At 46.1% G+C, this 20,733-nt stretch overlaps 1 protein-coding gene across 1 annotated transcript; it reads right to left on the bottom strand.

The window, feature by feature from the left end:
- Positions 1–1,173: 1,173 nt before the first annotated feature.
- Positions 1,174–20,324, bottom strand: LOC311100016 (arf-GAP with Rho-GAP domain, ANK repeat and PH domain-containing protein 1-like). The gene is made up of 24 exons (XM_084140747.1): positions 20,202–20,324; positions 18,524–18,627; positions 18,384–18,427; positions 16,932–17,988; positions 16,444–16,554; positions 15,619–15,750; positions 15,417–15,477; positions 15,148–15,268; positions 14,888–15,048; positions 14,664–14,770; positions 13,945–14,144; positions 13,773–13,858; positions 10,550–10,732; positions 9,326–9,500; positions 8,784–8,852; positions 8,214–8,337; positions 7,993–8,092; positions 7,609–7,804; positions 7,435–7,480; positions 6,764–6,939; positions 6,416–6,625; positions 3,666–3,771; positions 3,425–3,572; positions 1,174–1,694 (listed from the first exon to the last, which is right to left on the bottom strand). Exons 2-24 carry the CDS (start codon positions 18,625–18,627, stop codon positions 1,641–1,643), a joined length of 3,771 nt encoding a protein of 1,256 aa, XP_083996873.1. The 5' UTR covers positions 20,202–20,324; the 3' UTR covers positions 1,174–1,640.
- Positions 20,325–20,733: the final 409 nt, after the last annotated feature.

Below are 20,733 nucleotides of genomic sequence, written 5' to 3'. Positions count from 1 at the left end.
TTGTACTCCTGAATTTACACTGAATAAAAATATAAACGCAACATATAAAAAGTGTTGGTCCCATGTTTCATGAGCTGAAATAAAATATAACACATTTTCCATACACACAGAAAGCTTATTTCTCTAACATTATTTGCACAAATTACTTTACATCCCTGTTAGTGAGCATTTCTACCATGCCAAGATAATCCATCCACCTGACAGGTGTGGCATATCGAGAAGCTGATTAAACAGCATGATCATTACACAGGTGCACCTTGTGCTGGGGACAATAAAAGGCCACTCTAAAATGTGCAGTTTTGTCACACAACACAATGCCACAGATGTCTCAAGTTTTGAGGGAGCGTGCAATTGGCATGCTGACTGCAGGAATGTCCACCAGAGCTGTTGCCAGATAATTTAATGTTTATACTTTACCATAAGCTGCTTCCAACGTCATTTTAGAGAATTTGGCAGTACGTCCAACCGGCCTCACAATCGCAAACCATGTGTATTGCGTCGTGTGGGCGAGCGGTTTGCTGATGTCAACTTAGTGAACACACATGGTGGCAGTGGGGTTATGGTATGGGCAGGCATAAGTTACGGACAACGAACACAATTGCATTTTATCGATGGCAATTTGAATGCAGAGATACCGTGACGAGATTCTGAGGGCCATTGTCGTCCCATTCATCCGCCGCCATCACCTCATGTTTCAGCATGATAATGTGATAATGCACGCCCCCATGTTGCAAGGATCTGTACAAAATTCCTGGAAGCTTAAAATTCTTCCATGGCCTACATACTCACCATTGAGCATGTTTGGGATGCTCTGGATCGACGTATACAACAGCGTGTTCCAGTTCCCGCCAATATCCAGCAACTTCGCACAGCCGTTGAAGAGGAGTGGGACAACATTCCACAGGCCACAACAAACAGCCTGATCAACTCTATCCGAAGGAGATGTGTCGTGCTGCATGAGGCAAATGGTGGTCACACCAGATACTGACTGGTTTTCTGATCCACGCTAATACCTTTTTTTTAAGGTATCTGTGACCAACAGATGGCATATCTGTATTCCAAGTCGTGAAATCCATAGATTAGGGCCTAATGAATTCATTTCAATTGACTGATTTCCTTATATGAACTCTAACTTATAAAAATCTTTGAAATTGTTGCATTTATATTTTTGTTCAGTATATTTAGGCTTGCCATAACAGAGGGGTTGAATACTTATTGACTCAAGAAATGTATGCTTAAAATGTTTTATAAATGTGTAAAAATTTCAAAAAACATAATTCCACTTCGACATTATGGGCAGGCCAGTGACAACAAATCTCAATTCCGGCAGTAACGCAACGAAATGTGGAAAAGTCAAGGGGTGTGAATACTTTCTGAAGGCGCTGTAACAATTTGTGCTTGGTTTGTTATTATTTCACCTAAACTACAATAAACCCAAGTTGAATATAGCAGAATAAAGAAGTTTATCCAGTCCATGGCCTAAATGTGTAGTTCAAAGAAGTTGTGAAAACTACTATTGATAAAATGGTCTCGTTAACCCCAAAACAAGCAGCATGTGAAGGGGCACTATGTAACCAAATATATATTTCCAATATAAGCTTTCTTTGACAGCCAAAGCCAAATATATACATATGTTTTTTCTACAATTTTGTTATGAGTTCTTCACTCTCCATGTCAGACTCTTGTTCTTTACCCTGTAGAATACAATACATGGTGTTAGGTATAAAGGTTAGTCTCGTCCACTGTCCACTGCTTCATGCTGCTTCATACAGTGAGGGAAAAAAGTATTTGATCCCCTGCTGATTTTGTACGTTTGCCCACTGACAAAGACATAATCAGTCTATAATTTTAATGGTAGGTTTATTTGAACAGTGAGAGACAGAATAACAACAAAATAATCCAGAAAAACGCATGTCAAAAATGTTATTAATTTATTTGCATTTTAATGACGGAAATAAGTATTTGACCCCTCTGCAAAACATGACTTAGTACTTGGTGGCAAAACCCTTGTTGGCAATCACAGAGGTCAGACGTTTCTTGTAGTTGGCCACCAGGTTTGCACACATCTCAGGAGGGATTTTGTCCCACTCCTCTTTGCAGATCTTCTCCAAGTCATTAAGGTTTCGAGGCTGACGTTTGGCAACTCGAACCTTCAGCTCCCTCCACAGATTTTCTATGGGATTAAGGTCTGGAGACTGGCAAGGCAACTCCAGGACCTTAATGTGCTTCTTCTTGAGCCACTCCTTTGTTGCCTTGGCCGTGTGTTTTGGGTCATTGTCATGCTGGAATACCCATCCACGACCCATTTTCAATGCCCTGGCTGAGGGAAGGAGGTTCTCACCCAAGACTTGACGGTACATGGCTCCGTCCATCGTCCCTTTGATGCGGTGAAGTAGTCCTGTCCCCTTAGCAGAAAAACCCCCAAAGCATTATGTTTCCACCTCCATGTTTGACGGTGGGGATTGTGTTCTTGGGGTCATAGGCAGCATTCCTCCTCCTTCAAACATGGCGAGTTGAGTTGATGCCAAAGAGCTCGATTTTGGTCTCATCTGACCACAACACTTTCACCCAGTTCTCCTCTGAATCATTCAGATGTTCATTGGCAAACTTCAGACGGGCCTGTATATGTGCTTTCTTGAGCAGGGGGACCTTGCGGGCGCTGCAGGATTTCAGTCCTTCAATTCACGGCATAGTGTGTTACCAATTGTTTTCTTGGTGACTATGGTCCCAGCTGCCTTGAGATCATTGACAAGATCCTCCCGTGTAGTTCTGGGCTGATTCCTCAATGTTCTCATGATCATTGCAACTCCACGAGGTGAGATGTTGCATGGAGCCCCAGGCCGAGGGAGATTGACAGTTATTTTGTGTTTCTTCCATTTGCGAATAATCGCACCAACTGTTGTCACCTTCTCACCAAGCTGCTTGGCGATGGTCTTGTAGCCCATTCCAGCCTTGTGTAGGTCTACAATCTTGTCCCTGACATCCTTGGAGAGCTCTTTGGTCTTGGCCATGGTGGAGAGTTTGGAATCTGATTGATTGATTGCTTCTGTGGACAGGTGTCTTTTATACAGGTAACAAGCTGAGATTAGGAGCACTCCCTTTAAGAGTGTGCTCCTAATCTCAGCTCGTTACCTGTATAAAAGACACCTGGGAGCCAGAAATCTTTCTGAATGAGAGGGGGTCAAATACTTATTTCCCTCATTAAAATGCAAATCAATTTATAACATTTTTGACATGCGTTTTTCTGGATTTTTTGTTGTTGTTATTCTGTCTCTCTCTGTTCAAATAAACCTACCATTAAAATTATAGACTGATCATTTCTTTGTCAGTGGGCAAACGTACAAAATCAGCAGGGGATCAAATACTTTTTTCCCTCACTGTATGTTCGATGACCCAACAGAAGAGATTAAGTTTAGCGTCTTACCAGGAAGATGAATGTGTGGTGTATGATGAGTTCTCTGGTGAGGCGCACCATGTCTGTGTTCATGGCCAGCTCCTGGAACAGTGTGGGGACAAACACCAGCGCCAGGTTCTGAGCTGTCATACGGTTCTCTACACTGTACAGCTGAACTCTAGAAGGGGTTGACAACGATGAGCATTAGTCATGCAGGTTCATTTTGTTGCCCTGTTAATTCTTACAATCATTGATCGTGTGTTGTTCTTACATGTAGAAGTGTCCACAGAGGGCGTTGAGTGTGATTCTGTTGTCAGGAGGCAGCTTCTTCAGTAGTCTGCGGTAGGCAGCCAGCCTAAGGGTCTCTTCCGTGTGGGCTATGGTGACAAAGGCAATGAATGAGAACCCCATTACTCAAAGTACAGCTTGTATTGAACCACTTGTAGCAGGGTTTGTTCATCTAGATCAGTGCTACTCCAATACTATTTGAGAAGGTCCGGTCACACAAATTTCCTAGGTGGCAAAGATCTGGATGGATATTGTAATTTAATCGGCATAGTAACAAACCCCTACCTCGCGACCCCAAACTGTTCACACTCCTCTTGTTGGCGGAGAGAAAATAGTGCAGTTTTAAAGCTAATTTCCTGAAATTCTAAATGTTTTGCCTTGGAGCGGAGAGAACATTTTACAGTTTAAAAGCTAATTTCCTGCAATTCTACACATTTTGCCATGTTTTATGTTGCGTGTTCATATGTCTGAGTGACTCAAATATTACATAAAAAAAAAAAAAAACTTGCCATGTAATCTGGCCATGATAGCTAGTTATCTACCATGATCTACCTACAGTGCATTCAGAAAGTATTCAGACCCCTTGACTTTTTCCACATTTTGCTACATTACAGCCTTATTCTAAAATTGATTACATTTGCTTGTGGAGTGCTGTTGAGTGCTGTTGAGGCTACTGTAGACCATCATTGCAAAACAGTGTGTTTTAATCAATTATTTGGTGACGTGAATATATTTAGTATAGTTTTATCTAAAAAGGATAACTTTTTAATGTTTCACTATTTTTATTATTATGAAATTCACTGAGGAAGATGGTCCTCCCCTTCCTCCTCTGAGGAGCCTCCACTGGTGGCAAACAATAATGCAGGTACTAGGTATGGGGGTGTGAGCATGTGGATCTGGGCAGATGAGATGTAGTCATTGTTTGTGTGCGTCTGTAAGTTGTTGTTCTTATGTTTGTAACTGGTAAAAAAATATATACAGTGGGGGAAAAAAGTATTTAGTCAGCCACCAATTGTGCAAGTTCTCCCACTTAAAAATATGAGAGAGGCCTGTAATTTTAATCATAGGTACACGTCAACTATGACAGACAAATTGAGGAAAAAAAATCCAGAAAATCACATTGTAGGATTTTTAATGAATTTATTTGCAAATTATGGTGGAAAATAAGTATTTGGTCACCTACAAACAAGCAAGATTTCTGGCTCTCACAGACCTGTAACTTCTTCTTTAAGAGGCACCTCTGTCCTCCACTCGTTACCTGTATTAATGGCACCTGTTTGAACTTGTTATCAGTATAAAAGACACCTGTCCACAACCTCAAACAGTCACACTCCAAACTCCACTATGGCCAAGACCAAAGATCTGTCAAAGGACACCAGAAACAAAATTGTAGACCTGCACCAGGCTGGGAAGACTGAATCTGCAATAGGTAAGCAGCTTGGTTTGAAGAAATCAACTGTGGGAGCAATTATTAGGAAATGGAAGACATACAAGACCACTGATAATCTCCCTCGATCTGGGGCTCCACGCAAGATCTCACCCCGTGGGGTCAAAATGATCACAAGAACGGTGAGCAAAAATCCCAGAACCACACGGGGGGACCTAGTGAATGACCTGCAGAGAGCTGGGACCAAAGTAACAAAGCCTACCATCAGTAACACACTACGCCGCCAGGGACTCAAATCCTGCAGTGCGAGACGTGTCCCCCTGCTTAAGCCAGTACATGTCCAGGCCCGTCTGAAGTTTGCTAGAGTGCATTTGGATGATCCAGAAGAGGATTGGGAGAATGTCATATGGTCAGATGTAACCAAAATAGAACTTTTTGGTAAAAACTCAACTCGTCGTGTTTGGAGGACAAAGAATGCTGAGTTGCATCCAAAGAACACCATAGCTACTGTGAAGCATGGGGGTGGAAACATCATGCTTTGGGGCTGTTTTTCTGCAAAGGGACCAGGACGACTGATCCGTGTAAAGGAAAGAATGAATGGGGCCATGTATCGTGAGATTTTGAGTGAAAACCTCCTTCCATCAGCAAGGGCATTGAAGATGAAACGTGGCTGGGTCTTTCAGCATGACAATGATCCCAAACACACCGCCCGGGCAACGAAGGAGTGGCTTCGTAAGAAGCATTTCAAGGTCCTGGAGTGGCCTAGCCAGTCTCCAGATCTCAACCCCATAGAAAATCTTTGGAGGGAGTTGAAAGTCTGTGTTGCCCAGCGACAGCCCCAAAACATCACTGCTCTAGAGGAGATCTGCATGGAGGAATGGGCCAAAATACCAGCAACAGTGTGTGAAAACCTTGTGAAGACTTACAGAAAACGTTTGACCTGTGTCATTGCCAACAAAGGGTATAAAACAAAGTATTGAGAAACTTTTGTTATTGACCAAATACTTATTTTCCACCATAATTTGCAAATAAATTCATAAAAAATCCTACAATGTGATTTTCTGGATTTTTTTCCCTCATTTTGTCTGTCATAGTTGACGTGTACCTATGATGAAAATTACAGGCCTCTCTCATCTTTTTAAGTGGGAGAACTTGCACAATTGGTGGCTGACTAAATACTTTTTTCCCCCACTGTATATATAACAAAATTAAGAAAATAAATATTATGCAAAATATTAAATATGAATGAGAAGGTCAGAGGGGAGGGAAAAAGGTGAGAAGAGAGGACGCGAGGAATCAAGGAAATAGATTTTCCCCGGGGTTGTTTAAGATGCTAAGGACAGTACCTGCAGCCTCGACCCACAGTTCCCTTTGTGTCTGAGGGATCAGCACCACCTGCTGGCGGACATACTGCTTCAGGGCACATGCAGCGTCCAGGAGACCCTGTTCACCTTTCTCCAGAGGGGCAGTTTTAGGTGATCTGCTGAGGGCTTCCACCAGACTGCTGACCTTAGTGGCCAAGCCACAGCGCCGGTACAGCCCATCCACCTTCAGGCCTGGGAGGGAGACAGGAGAGGAGCAGAGCAGATGAACCAGTTGTACAATTGTGAGAATTCATGTTCCTGCCGGACAATGGTTATCCAGATCACTACAACACTTGTTCCAGTCTCAAATGGCTTGTAGCTGGCACTCACCATATTGTGTGATGTGTGAGATACACCTCTCAATGGCAGGGGGCACATTGCCACTGCTGTTGGGGGGCAGCTCGTACAGTGATGGGCGCTGCTTCCTCTTTGTGGTTACTGCCTGTTTCAGTAGGGTGTGCCAGGACTGACAGCTGTGGTCTCGTTCAAACTGCATGGACATGGTTCTAGCAGGAAGAAGAGAGCAAGCGATAGATTCATTGGACACCAGCCTTTGAACGACATATGCTGAAATACGTTTTGGGAACCATTGCTATGACATTTAAAAAAAAATGTTTTAGTCATTTAGCAGACGCTCTTATCCAGAGCGACTTACAGTTAGTGAGTGCATACATTATTTAATTTTTCATACTGGCCCCCCGTGGGAATTGAACCCACAACCCTGGCGTTGCAAACACCATGCTCTACCAACTGAGCTACATCCCTGCCGGCCATTCCCTCCCCTACCCTGGACGACGCTGGGCCAATTATGCGCCACCCCATGGGTCTCCCGGTCGCGGCCGGCTACGACAGAGCCTGGATTCAAACCAGGATCTCTAGTGGCACAGCTAGCACTGCGATGTAGTACCTTAGACCACTGCGCCACTCGGGAGGCCTAGTACTTTGACATCAAGTACGAGAGAATGTAACTTGTTATAACAAAGTGTTCCTGTTGTACTGACCTCTCTCCAGTGACCAGCTCTATGGTGTTCTCAGAGGAATCTATCTCTGTGGGCAGAAAAGAACACTGTCATATTACCTTATCATGAAACTTCTGCTCCTCTGCCTAAGGCATGTAGAGAAACATCATGTTTTGTAAACATGCAGACAATGAGATGTGGGGAGGTGTGACTCACTGTATTGAGTCTCAAGGTTGAGTGTTAGCCTCTCTCGGTGACGCTGCTGGTCAGTAGGATAGACGAGGACCTGACCTCCACGGAGCACTGCCCAGACCTCAGTGTGCTGCAGGCCTCCTCCCTCCCTCAGGGACACCCGGGACACAGCAAACACTCCGTCCAGCTCCTCCTCATCTATGGGCCCGGGCAACACCACCTGGTAGGGGGAGAACATATGATCAGTTCTAACCCACATTACTCTATCTATCTGTGTTATCTGTAGGCCTACTCTCTGCTCAGGAAAGTTGACACAACGGCCTGTATTATCAAGCAGCGTATGGAACCCTGTTCCTACAGCCCTTAATACTTCCAAATTGATAAACACACAGCTGTTATTACATTTACCCTGAGAATATGAAGCAGGTGATTGAGTAGATCCTCTTTTGTGTCAGCACTGCACACCAACTGGTCCGTCAGAGTCACCATTTCAAACTCATGAGTCGATCTGTGGGGAGGAGGAAATCAACAATCACCCTTATATCTTATAAACAGTATTAAAACATATCAAATCTTAAATATGGATATGAAATGTCTCCTACAATGTTAACATCATAAGGTTGCAGTACCCGTTGGAGCGGTGGAAGATGGAGATGACCTCCCTCAGGTCCAGAACATCACAGGCTGCAGAGTCATTCTCCTGGGAGAACAGGAAGCGGTCGTCCTCCAACTTCCCATGGAGCTCCTCCTCTACTGCCACACACACACACACACACACACACACACACACACACACACACACACACACACACACACACACACACACACACACACACACACACACACACACACACACACACACACACACACACACACACACACACACACACACACACACACACACACACACACACACACACACACACACACACACACACACACAGACAGACAGACAGACACACACACACACACACACACACACACACACACAGACACACAGACACGCACAAACACACACACACACAAACACACACACACACACACACACACACACACACACAGACAGACACACACACACACACACAAACACACACACACACACACACACATACACAGTTTTACACCCATTAAGAAGTCCCCTTTTATATCAAACGATAGGATTTTAGGCTATTGTGAATGCGCCCATAGTATAAGGGTACCTGCAGCAGAAGGGGGGTCAGAGGTCGCAGGGTCTCTGCTGGGCACCTGATGAGCATAGGCAGGGGCCTCTGTAAAGGAAGAAAACAAACAGATATTTGAAAGCATGATGAACAAGACAGACATTGTGATGTACTGACTGATATCATGAAAGTGACAAGTTGAGACTACGCAAAGACACAAAACAACTGCAGTGCTGTGGATCTTAGGCTGCATTTACACAGGCAGCCAAATTCAGATCATTCTTTCACTAATTTCAACCAATCAGGTCAGATCTTTTGGATCTTAGAGCCTGGACCACTGATGTCAGTACCTGTGGATCTTAGAGGACCACTGATGTCAGTACCTGTGGATCTTAGAGGACCCCTGATGTCAGTACCTGTGGATCTTAGAGGACCCCTGATGTCAGTACCTGTGGATCTTAGAGGACCCCTGATGTCAGTACCTGTGGATCTTAGAGGACCCCTGATGTCAGTATCTGTGGATCTTAGAGGACCCCTGATGTCAGTACCTGTGGATCTTAGAGGACCCCTGATGTCAGTACCTGTGTACTCGTTGTGTCTGAGCAGTTCCGTCTGCATGGCCTGTCCAGCCCGCTCTGCCAGGGAGATGGGCGAGGGGCACTGAGGGTCCCCTGAGAGGCACAAGACCCGGGCCCCCGAGCATAGCAATGACATGGTCTCTGGGACATTAGGGCCACACACCACCTCACACAGCCTCTGGAGGACACAGGGTGAGGGGATGTCGTAACAACCAATAACGCATATCATTCAGCACAGTTTGTCCTGTACAGACCCTGGGAGGGTTAGGTCTATTGTCCTATCTTTGAGGATTGATTGGAATCAGAATAGGATGCATACAAATGTGTAATTACACAAGTTTGGAAGGGATCTAAACGAAAATCAGATTAACTACACTGTCCTCTGCTGGTTGAGAGCAGCAGTGTAGGCTGGGGCTGAGACTGGGGCTGGGGCTGAGGCAGGGGCTGAGGCTGGTGCTGGGGCTGGGGCTGAGTCTGGGGCTGAGACTGGGGCTGAGGCTGGGGCTGAGACTGGGGCTGAGTCTGGGGCTGAGGCTGGTGCTGGGGCTGGGGCTGAGTCTGGGACTGAGGATGGGGCTGAGGCTGGGGCTGAGGCTGAGGCAGGGGCTGGGGCTGAGTCTGGGGCTGAGGCTGGTGCTGGGGCTGGGGCTGAGTCTGGGGCTGAGGATGGGGCTGAGGCTGGGGCTGAGGCTGAGGCAGGGGCTGGGGCTGGGGCTGAGACTGAGACTGGGGCTGAGGCTGGGGCTGAGACTGGGGTTGAGGCTGGGGCTGAGACTGGGGCTGAGTCTGGGGCTGAGGATGGGGCTGAGGCAGGGGCTGACGCTGAGGCAGGGGCTGGGACTGGGGCTGAGGCAGGGGCTGACGCTGAGACAGGGGCTGACGCTGAGACAGGGGCTGGGGCTGAGACTGGGGCTGAGACTGGGGCTGAGCCTGGGGCTGAGACTGGGGCTGAGGCTGAGACTGGGGCTGAGTCTGGGGCTGAGGCTGGGGCTGAGGCTGAGGCAGGGGCTGACGCTGAGGCAGGGGCTGAAGCTGAGACTGGGGCTGAGTCTGAGGCTGAGGATGGGGCTGAGGATGGGGCTGAGGCTGGGGCTGAGGCTGAGGCAGGGGCTGACGCTGAGGCAGGGGCTGGGACTGGGGCTGAGGCAGGGGCTGACGCTGAGACAGGGGCTGGGGCTGAGACTGGGGCTGAGACTGGGGCTGAGACTGGGGCTGGGGTTTGCTGACCTGGTTGAGCAGTCTCTGGCTGGAGGCTAGCGGATGGGTGCATCTGTATCGGCCCTTGGTGTACTTGGCCTTGATGAAGTCCCCTCTCTTTTCCACAGAGGAGTCTGGCAGAATCTGCTCTGCACCCGGCACGTTGTGACCCCACACATCATTGGCTGCTTTGTTCCCATAATGGACAAACAGCTATGGAGGAAAGAGAACACATCAGTTATTAGCAGTGCCTATTTTCACATTACGTTACTTTAGATGTTCTGTATTTGGTTATGCATACAGTGCATTCAGAAAGTATTCAGACCCCTTCCCTTTTTCCACATTTTGTTATGTTACAGCCATATTCTAAAATTGATTAAATTACATTTTCCCTCATCAATCTACACACAATACCCCATAATGACAAAGCAAAAACAGGTTTTAATAAATTGTTGCAAATTTATAAAATAAAAAAACAGAAATACAGTGCTATGAAAAAGTATTTGCCCCCTTTCTAATTTTCTCTACTTTTGCATTTTTGTGATACTGAATGTTATCAGATCTTCAACCAAAACCTAATATTAGATAAAGGGAACAAAAGTGAACAAATAACACAACAATTACATATTTATTTCATTTATTTCATAAACAAAGTTATGCAACACCCAATTCCCCTGTGTGAAAAAGTAATTGCCCCCTTACACTCAATAACTGGTTGTGCCACCTTTAGCTGCAATGACTCCAACCAAATACTTCCTGTAGTTGTTGATCAGTCTCTTACGTCGCTGTGGAGGAATTTTGGCCCACTCTTCCATGCAGAACTGCTTTAACTCAGTGACGTGTGGGTTTACAAGCATGAACTGCTCGTTTCAAGTCCTGCCACAACATCTCAATTGGGATTAGGTCTGGACTTTGACTAGGCCATTCCAAAACTTCCAATTTGTTGCTTTTTAGCAATTTTCATGTAGACTTGATTGTGTGTTTTGGATCATTGTCTTGCTGCATGACCCAGCTGCGCTTCAGCTTCAGCTCACAGACGGATGGTCTGACATTCTCCTGTAGAATTCTCTGATACAGAGCAGAATTCATGGTTCCTTCTATTAAGGCAAGTCGTCCAGGTCCTGAGGCAGCAAAGCATCCCCAAACCATCACACCACCACCACCATGCTTGACCTTTGGTATGATGTTCTTACTGTGGAATGCAGTGTTTGGTTTTCGCCAGCTAAAGTTGGCACAACCAGTTATTGAGTGTAAGGGGGCAATTACTTTTTCACACAGGGGAATTGGGTGTTGCATAACTTTGTTTATGAAATAAATGAAATAAATATGTAATTGTTGTGTTATTTGTTCACTTTTGTTCCCTTTATCTAATATTAGGTTTTGGTTGAAGATCTGTCACGTTCGTTCATAGACGGGTCAGACCAAGGCGCAGCGTGATATGCATACATGTTTATTTAACGAATAAACACAACGACAAAACAATAAACCAACGATACGTGACGTCCTAAGGTACACACAACAAACCTCACACGGAACAAGATCCCACAACCCACTAGTGCCAATAGGCTGCCTAAGTATGCTCCCCAATCAGAGACAACGAGCGACAGCTGCCTCTGATTGGGAAACACACCCGGCCAAACATAGATCTAGACATACTAGATAGAAAACATAGAACTACACAACATAGAAAATCACACCCTGACTCAACAAATAAGAGTCCCCAGAGTCAGGGCGTGACACAGTATCACAAATATGCAAAAGCAGAGAAAATTAGAAAGGGGGCAAATACTTTTTCATAGCACTGTACCTTATTTACATAAGTATTCGGATCCTTTGCTATGAGACTGGAAATTGAGCTCCGGTGCATCCTGTTTCCATTGATCATCCTTGAGATGGTTCTACAATTTGATTAGGGTCCCCCTGTGGTAAATTCAATTGATTGGAAATTATTTGGAAAGGCACACACCTGTGCATGTCAGAACAAAAATCAAGCCATGAGGTCGAAGGAATTGTCCGTAGTGCTCCGAGACAGGTTTGTGTCGAGGCACAGATCTGGGGAAGGGTACAAAAACATTTCTGCAGCATTGAACGTCCCCAAGAACACAGTGGCCTACATCATTCTTAAATGGAAGAAGTTTGGAACCACCAAGACTCTTCCTAGAGCTGGCTGCCCGCCCAAACTGAGCAATCGGGGGAGAAGGGCCTTGGTCAGGGAGGTGACCAAGAACCCGATGGTCACTGACAGAGCTCCAGAGTTCATCTGTGGAGATGGGAGAACCTTCTAGAAGGACAACCATCTCTGCACCACTCCAACAATCAGGCCTTTATGGTAGAGTGGCCAGACGGAAGGAAGCCACTCCTCAGTAAAAGGCACATGACAGCCCGCTTGGAGTTTGCCAAAAGGCACCTAAAGGACTCTCAGACCATGAGAAACAAGATTCTCTGGTCTGATGAAACCAAGATTGAACTCTTTGGCCTGAATGCCAAGTGTGACGTCTGGAGGAAACCTGGCACCATCCCTACGGTGAAGCATGGTGGCGGTAGCATCATGCTGTAGGGATGTTTTTCAGAGGCAGGGACTGGGAGACTAGTCAGGATCGAGGGAAAGATGAACAGAGCAAAGTACAGAGAGATCCTTGATGAAAACCTGCTCCAGAGCGCTCAGGACCTCAGACTGGGGCGAAGGTTCACCTTCCAACAGGACAACGACCCTAAGCACACAGCCAAGACAATGCAGTAGTGGCTTCGGGACAAGTCTCTGAATGTCCTTGAGCGGCCCAGCCAGAGCCCGGACTTGAACCCGATTGAACATCTCTGGAGAGACCTGAAAATAGCTGTCCAGCCACACTCCCCCTCCAACCTGACAGAGCTTGAGAGGATCTGCAGAGAAGAATGGGAGAAACTCCCCAAATACAGGTGTGCCAAGCTTGTAGCATCATACCCAAGAAGACTCAAGGCTGTAATCGCTGCCAAAGGTGCTTCAACAAAGTACTGAGTAAAGGGTCTGAATACTTATGTAAATGTGATATTTCCGGAGTTTAAAAAATATATATGCTAAAATTGCTTCTTTTTTTTGTCGTTATGGGGTATTGTGTGTAGATTGATTAAGACATTTTTGGTTTCTAAAATAAATGTTTTACATCCATTTTAGAATATGGCTGTAACGTAACAAAATGTGGAAAAAGTCAAGGGGTCTGAATACTTTCCGAATTCACTGTTTACTGCAGCACTGTTACAGGGAAAGTCATCTCACCAGAATCAGAGGTTCGGTCCACACTTTACTGTCCAACTTCAGGCTTCTCACTTTGGAGACATGGATGCCCAAAGAGCGATGCTGACCTTAGAGAAACAATAGGTACAGCATTAACATAGGTCATACAGAGCAGTCCGTACACATCCTGAGTCTAACCGCAGTCCCAGCTCACCTGCACAGGCCTCACAGATGACCACCAGCAGGTTGACTGAGGCCCACTCAGGGTTGGCACTGCCACAGTCGGCACACACTTTGTTCCATGGGTTGGCCCAGAGTCGGTGGGCCACCTCGCTGCATGACAGGGCACTGAGGATCACCTGATTCAGGCTCCCCAGCCACACGGCCAGCTCCCTCGACGAGTCTGTGGAGAAACTAGAGATACAAAGACCATGTTTCTCAGTAGTAAAGCAAGGCGCTCACATGCACAGCCCAGACACTGGGATACTCTGATAGAAGAGCTATTGTGTAATTACACAAGTTTGGAAGGGATCTAAACAAAAATCTGATTAACTACACTGTCCTCTGCTGGTTGAAGGCAGCAGTGTAGGCTGGGGCTGAGACTGGGGCTGAGGCTGGGGCTGGGGCTGGGGCTGGGGCTGAGGCAGGGGCTGGGGCTGAGACTGGGGCTGGGGATGGGGCTGAGACTGGGGCAGAGCCTGGGGCTGGGGCTGAGACTGGGGCTGAGACTGAGTCTGGGGCTGAGACTGGGGCAGAGCCTGGGGCTGGGGCTGAGACTGGGGCTGAGCCTGGGGATGGGGCTGGGGCTGGGGCTGAGGCTGAGGCTGAGGATGGGGCTGAGTCTGGGGCTGAGACTGGGGCAGAGCCTGGGGATGGGGCTGAGACTGGGGCTGAGACTGAGTCTGGGGCTGAGACTAAGAGACGGACACTCACTTGAAGGTTTTGTACGGTGTGATGAGGCAGAAGTTATGACGGCCAGTCTGCTTCACTGAAGCCACGTTCATGGACACATAGGTCATCCCAACCCCCAATTGGAAGTCCTGCATGGCACAAATAACATGAACTGAACAACACAAAATACACTGAAGATATCCTCCTGAACCGTCATAACAATCACATAGTGGTGGAGCTTAGCAGAGCCCTGTTCCTTTCATCACCTCTTTATTGTTGTAGATCCACAGGTTGTGTCCACAGATGGCAGCGTACACTCTGCTGCTGCGAGGGTCCTTCATGGTCAGGGCTCCATGCTGCTCCGGAGGGGCTGCGGGGTCCCATCCACGAGAGGCCAGGAGGGACGTCACCCAGCCCTCCTGCACCGCTGAGACCAGGGAGAGAGGAGTGGAGATGCTCAGAGACAGGGCAAAGCACCAAAAACAGTAGGAACCAGAAAGAGAGTCAACATACATCAGCAGCTCACCTTCGTTGTGCGCCATGAACTCAAAGTGCTTCTTGCGGAAGTAAAGGGAGAAGCGTCCTTTGTCCTGCTTGCAGACGTTGGTGATGCTTGACACATGGAACACTAAGTCTGTGAACTTGTCCTGCAGCACAGAAAAATAGGGAATAGTGTGAGATACAGATCACTGGCATAGCCTGGGAGAGACAATAATGTTATAACAACATTATGCCTTAGTTCTAGTCAAAAATTAAGGGTCCATTGGACCATGGTGGTGCTAGAAATTCACTCACTGTGCGTTTCTTCCAAAGTGATACCAACGGTCCATCCAGGGTGGCCCACAGAACATTGTGCCTTCAGGAACCATTTTCAAATACATAGAAATTAGGCAATGACATTTGGAAAATAATCTGAAATGTCATATCAGAGAGTGTGATTTCAGTAAGGTGTTGTTGAACAGTAACAGCACATATAACCCACAGTGTCCCACATTACCTGCGGCCTTTCCATACATCAAGCCAGCTGGATCGGGACACCACATTCTCCCTACGAGAGGACTCTGCTACCTGGGTAGCACCACCACTCACTGCTGCCTGTTTTCTCCTGCTGACACGGATGGTGGCCGCACTGTGGACAGAGACAAATATTTCATTAACTGGCAGCTATCTTGACCAAATATGCTACACATTTAATACAGACCCACTGCTTGTACAGTTTCTCATGGGTTCATTACAAGACGCCTGTTGCATAACACACTTCATATCTTGCACAGAGCACTGCTACGCAGGTGAGAACATTCTTAGTGGGGAGGAAGCAGGAAGTATAGGCATGTGTAATAACAGTGATCTGAATAGGTAAACAAAGGCACTTGTAGAGTTCAAAGGTGATTAGACAAACAAGTATATCAAGCTCAAAATCAAATAGCTACTGTTCCATGTTTGATCCGGCGACACATTTTTACATTTACATTACAGTCATTTAGCAGATGCTCTTATCCAGAGCGGCGTACAGTAGTGTGTGCATACATTTTCATACTGGTCCCCCTGTGGGAATCAAAACCACAACCCTGGTGTTGCAAGTGCCACGCTCTGCCAAGTGAGCCACACCCGAAATTATAATTTCAATTGGTTTTCAATTCTATCATAGCCTTAAAACCATGCAATAATATTGAAAACCCATTGAAATTGTATCAATATTGGTAAGTGACTATCTTAAAATCTCAGTTGATTAGGTATCATTTTACTCTAATTGAACTCCCCATGAAGGCTGTCTGTTAACTTCCTGTCTGTCTGACTGCTGTGATGGGGTGCTGTGACGTACCGTGGGATCTTCTGTTTGATAGGTCTGGTCTGCATAGACTCCTTGTCCACAGGAGGTTGATAGGTTTCTCGACTGGGGACAACAGCAATACAAACCTGCCCTGACGCCACACTGTAAGAGGCATAGAAGAATGACACAAAGCCATTTCAACATTTCTACCACCAATTCGTGTTCGTGTGACCTGTATCTTGTTACATGTAGTTAAATACATTGATATACACTACCGGTCAAAAGTTTTAGAACACCTACTCATTCAAGGGTTTTTCTTTATTTTTACTATTTTCTACATTCTAGAATAATAGTGAAGACATCAAAACTATGAAATAACACATATGGAATTATTCTACAATGTAGAATATAGCAAAAATAAAGAAAACATCTTGAATGAGTAGGTGTTGTAAAACTTTTGAGCGGTAGTGTTCTTCCCTGCCTTTAGCCATGTCCTAGTTTTGTGGCCTATGCTTTTGCACCTGTCCTTTGATACTCACTTGTTCATGTGGGATGGGTTCTTTATTTCTCCAGTAACGGCATCGTCATCAATGGACGATTCAGATCCGGATCCAGGGTCTTTTTCCCAGTCAGCTACGACAGTGACATAGGGGTCATAATCTGCAGCCGGACTGACGTAGGGGTCAGTATCCGTAGCCGGACTGACGTAGGGGTCAGTATCTGCAGCCGGACTGACGTAGGGGTCAGTATCTGCAGCCGGACTGACGTAGGGGTCAGTATCTGCAGCCGGACTGACGTAGGGGTCAGTATCTGCAGCCGGACTGACGTAGGGGCCAGTATCTGCAGCCGGACTGACGTAGGGGTCAGTATCTGCAGCCGGACTGACGTAGGGGTCAATATCTGCAGCCGGACTGACGTAGGGGTCAGTATCTGCAGCCGGACTGACGTAGGGGTCAGTATCTGCAGCCGGACTGACGTAGGGGTCATAATCTGCAGCCGGACTGACGTAGGGGTCAGTATCTGCAGCCGGACTGACGTAGGGGTCAGTATCTGCAGCCGGACTGACGTAGGGGCCAGTATCTGCAGCCGGACTGACGTAGGGGTCAGTATCTGCAGCCGGACTGACGTAGGGGTCAGTATCTGCAGCCGGACTGACGTAGGGGTCAGTATCTGCAGCCGGACTGACGTAGGGGCCAGTATCTGCAGCCGGACTGACGTAGGGGTCAGTATCTGCAGCCGGACTGACGTAGGGGTCAATATCTGCAGCCGGACTGACGTAGGGGTCAATATCTGCAGCCGGACTGACGTAGGGGTCAGTATCTGCAGCCGGACTGACGTAGGGGTCAGTATCTGCAGCCGGACTGTGTGGAGAGAGGGACAACCAGGCAGATCTGTCAAGGAGTCCATCTGGCTCATTACTGTCCAGTACTGGGTAAGATGGAGTCCCTCCAGAATCAGATCTGAAGAGAGGGAAGTTACGCTGGCTTGGATTCTGGTCAGCTGGACTGGTAATGGCAGGACTGACTGGAGGCTTATTTAGGATAATGGCAGGGTTGTCTTCATTTTCTGCCTGCAAATCATTTGCGGGTGGAATACCTGTGAAACCAAGATAAAATGGTGTACAGTAAAAGATGCTGTGTTGTCTGGTGAAAAAAGTATTTCAGAAGTCTGTCTCTGAATCACAAGTGTTTGTGTTCAGGACAAAACCAGTTTTTCTTGTGTTGCTATTGTGACAGTACACTGAAGCTATGTTTAGCTGTAGGAATGCTTTACTGGACTCCAGCTCAGTATCACATAGTATGCACTTTCTTGACTTCCTTGAGCTCCTTGACCTTGAGTAACAAGTGGGGAAGACTATTTTATGACTTGCACGGAACAAATCTTGTTTAGCCTGATAAAATATAAACTAATCTTGTTTCAAATGTATATCTAGTCCCAATCTTTATTATTATAAATCTGTCATTGTTATCATGATAAGCACCAGGGCCTACCTTTGCTATGAATTCCCGTATCAGGTGTATCATGTATCAAATCCCTTTAAAACAAGTGTAAAAACAAAGAATTAGAAAACAATCCCCAAGAACGTATCAGGTGTTTGGTAAAACAAGTGGACATCACGAGGATCACTCACCGCTCAGAAGACAGCTGGCTCTGTAAGCTCACGCCAGACCGCTTGTAGCAAGCCCGTGGTTTAGGTACTGGCATAGGCATGTCTGGACCGAGGGGGGCAGACATCTATTTCACAGTAGGAGATATTACTGTAGGTCACAAACACGTCTGAAATAATAATAATAATAATAATAATAATAATAATAATAATAATAATATACAGTGCATTCGGAAAGTATTCAGACTCCTTCCCTTTTTCCAAATGTTGTTACGTTACAGCCTTATTCTAAAATGGATGTAAAAAAAAATCCTCAATCAATCTACACACAATACCCCATAATTACGAAGCAAAAACAGGTTTTTAGACATTTTTGCAAATTTATTTAAAAGTAACTAACGGGCCGGAACTAACGGGCCGAGCCCGATCCACGAAAAACAGCCTGGACCATTATTCCTCCTTCACCAAACGTTACAGTTGGCACTATGCATTGGGGCAGGTAGCGTTCTCCTGTCATCTGCCAAACCCAGATTCGTCCGTCGGACTGCCAGATGGTGAAGCTTGATTAATCACTCCAGAGAACGTGTTTCCACTGCTCCAGAGTCCAATGGCGGCAAGCTTTACACCCCTCCAGCAAACGCTTGGCATTGCGCGTGGTGATCTTAGGCTTGTGTGCGGCTGCTCGACAAGGCAACCCATTTCATGAAGCTCCCAAGGAACAGTTATTGTGCTGACATTGCTTCCAGAGGCAGTTTGGAACTCGGTAGTGAGTGTTGCAACTGAGGACAGACGATTTAACACGCTACGCGCTTCAGCACTCGGCAGTCCCGTTCTGTGAGCTTGTGTGGCCTACCACTTTTCGGCTGCGTTGTTGCTCCTAGACATTTCCACTTCACAATAACAGCACTTACAGTTGACCGGGCAGCTCTAGCAGCCCAGAAATTTGATGAACTGACTTGTTGGAAAGGTGGCATCCAATGACAGTGCCACGTTGAAAGTCACTGAGCTCTTCCATTCTACTGCCAATATTTGTCTATGGCGATTGCATGGCTGTGTGCTCAATTTTATACACCTGTCAGCAACGGGTGTGGCTGAAATAGCCGAATCCACTAATTTGAAGGGGTGTCCACATACTTTTGTAGCGTATTTATTAAAATACGCTATTACAGTCCTACGTCCTAAATGTTACAGCAACTATTATCACCTTGTTATACTTTGAATAATGTCTTGAATTGACGTTTAGCCCTACTGAGACAGATTCTGGAGGTCATTTCATTGTCCTTTTCTACTCAAAGCTTATAGGTAGGCTGCTATGGTTGCTCTTTCTTTTAACATTTCAGAAGGCCTACAAAAACTTTGCGTTCCAGTATTGAAAATACATGAAAATATTGTTATGATTATTTCATGGGGGGGGGGGGGGTATGTGTGAATAGGCGTTAATAGTTCGTGTTGGGAATGTTTCTCTCAGCTACAGTCGTTTAAAGCTTATAAACTCCGAATCACAGTTACGGGTCAGTTCCTGCTGTTCTGTTCAAAGGTGACTAACACGGGAGCCTACTGCACTTGTTTCGAGCACGTGACATAACTAGGACTGAACGTCAAGGCTAGCTTTCTGCATAACTCAACGGTGTTGAGAAAATCCTAAATGAAATGTTACAAATCAGTTAAATACATTATTTGGTAGGCCTAGTTAAAATCTTACCTTGTCGTTACTCTTCTGTTCTGTTCAAATGCGATGTTCTGTTCAAAGGGGAACTGGAAAGGTTACCCTCCTGATACTGAAGGGGTTTGTGGCTGTTTTGCTTTCTGTCAACGATGACGGTGTGTAGCCTATGCGGGACAAATCGGCACAGCTCGGTCTCACCTGTATTACCTGTTCCGCGGCTGAGCTCGGCCAGCAGCTGGGCAGGGCTACTAAACGAGTATTACAAAGCTCAATCATTGTAACTTATTCATTCAATAAATGGAAGCTATCTGCCAATAAATAGCTCAATTACCATACTCATTTAGCATATACAAACAAACGCACGCGGGCACACACACATACACACACACATTATTTGAAAATTGAATATTGTCACTTGGGGAAACTGGCTTCTACCTTTTAAGAACTGCACAAAACAAAACCACATAGGCCTACTGTTTATTTTGGATTAAGCTACAATAATGCCCCTAGGCTGACAACACATTTTCAAGATCTAAATCTCGTTCTATAATGACCAATCGAAAATAGT

The sequence above is a fragment of the Coregonus lavaretus genome, assembly GCF_964263955.1.
Source record: "Coregonus lavaretus genome assembly, chromosome: 24".
Lineage (NCBI taxonomy): Eukaryota > Metazoa > Chordata > Actinopteri > Salmoniformes > Salmonidae > Coregonus > Coregonus lavaretus.
This window is presented reverse-complemented; position numbering and strand designations above follow the sequence as displayed.

What these genes read in the sequence shown, in the direction of transcription:
- LOC311100016 (XM_084140747.1), bottom strand. Translation starts at nt 18,627, where the DNA reads ATGTCTGCCCCCCTCGGTCCAGACATGCCTATGCCAGTACCTAAACCA. An exon ending in GGATCTACAACAATAAAGAG is followed by an intron (nt 14,771 to 14,887) that starts GTGATGAAAGGA and finishes TGTGCCATGCAG; the next exon opens with GACTTCCAATTGGGGGTTGG. An exon ending in ATCTTCCACCGCTCCAACGG is followed by an intron (nt 8,093 to 8,213) that starts GTACTGCAACCT and finishes TCCTCCCCACAG; the next exon opens with ATCGACTCATGAGTTTGAAA.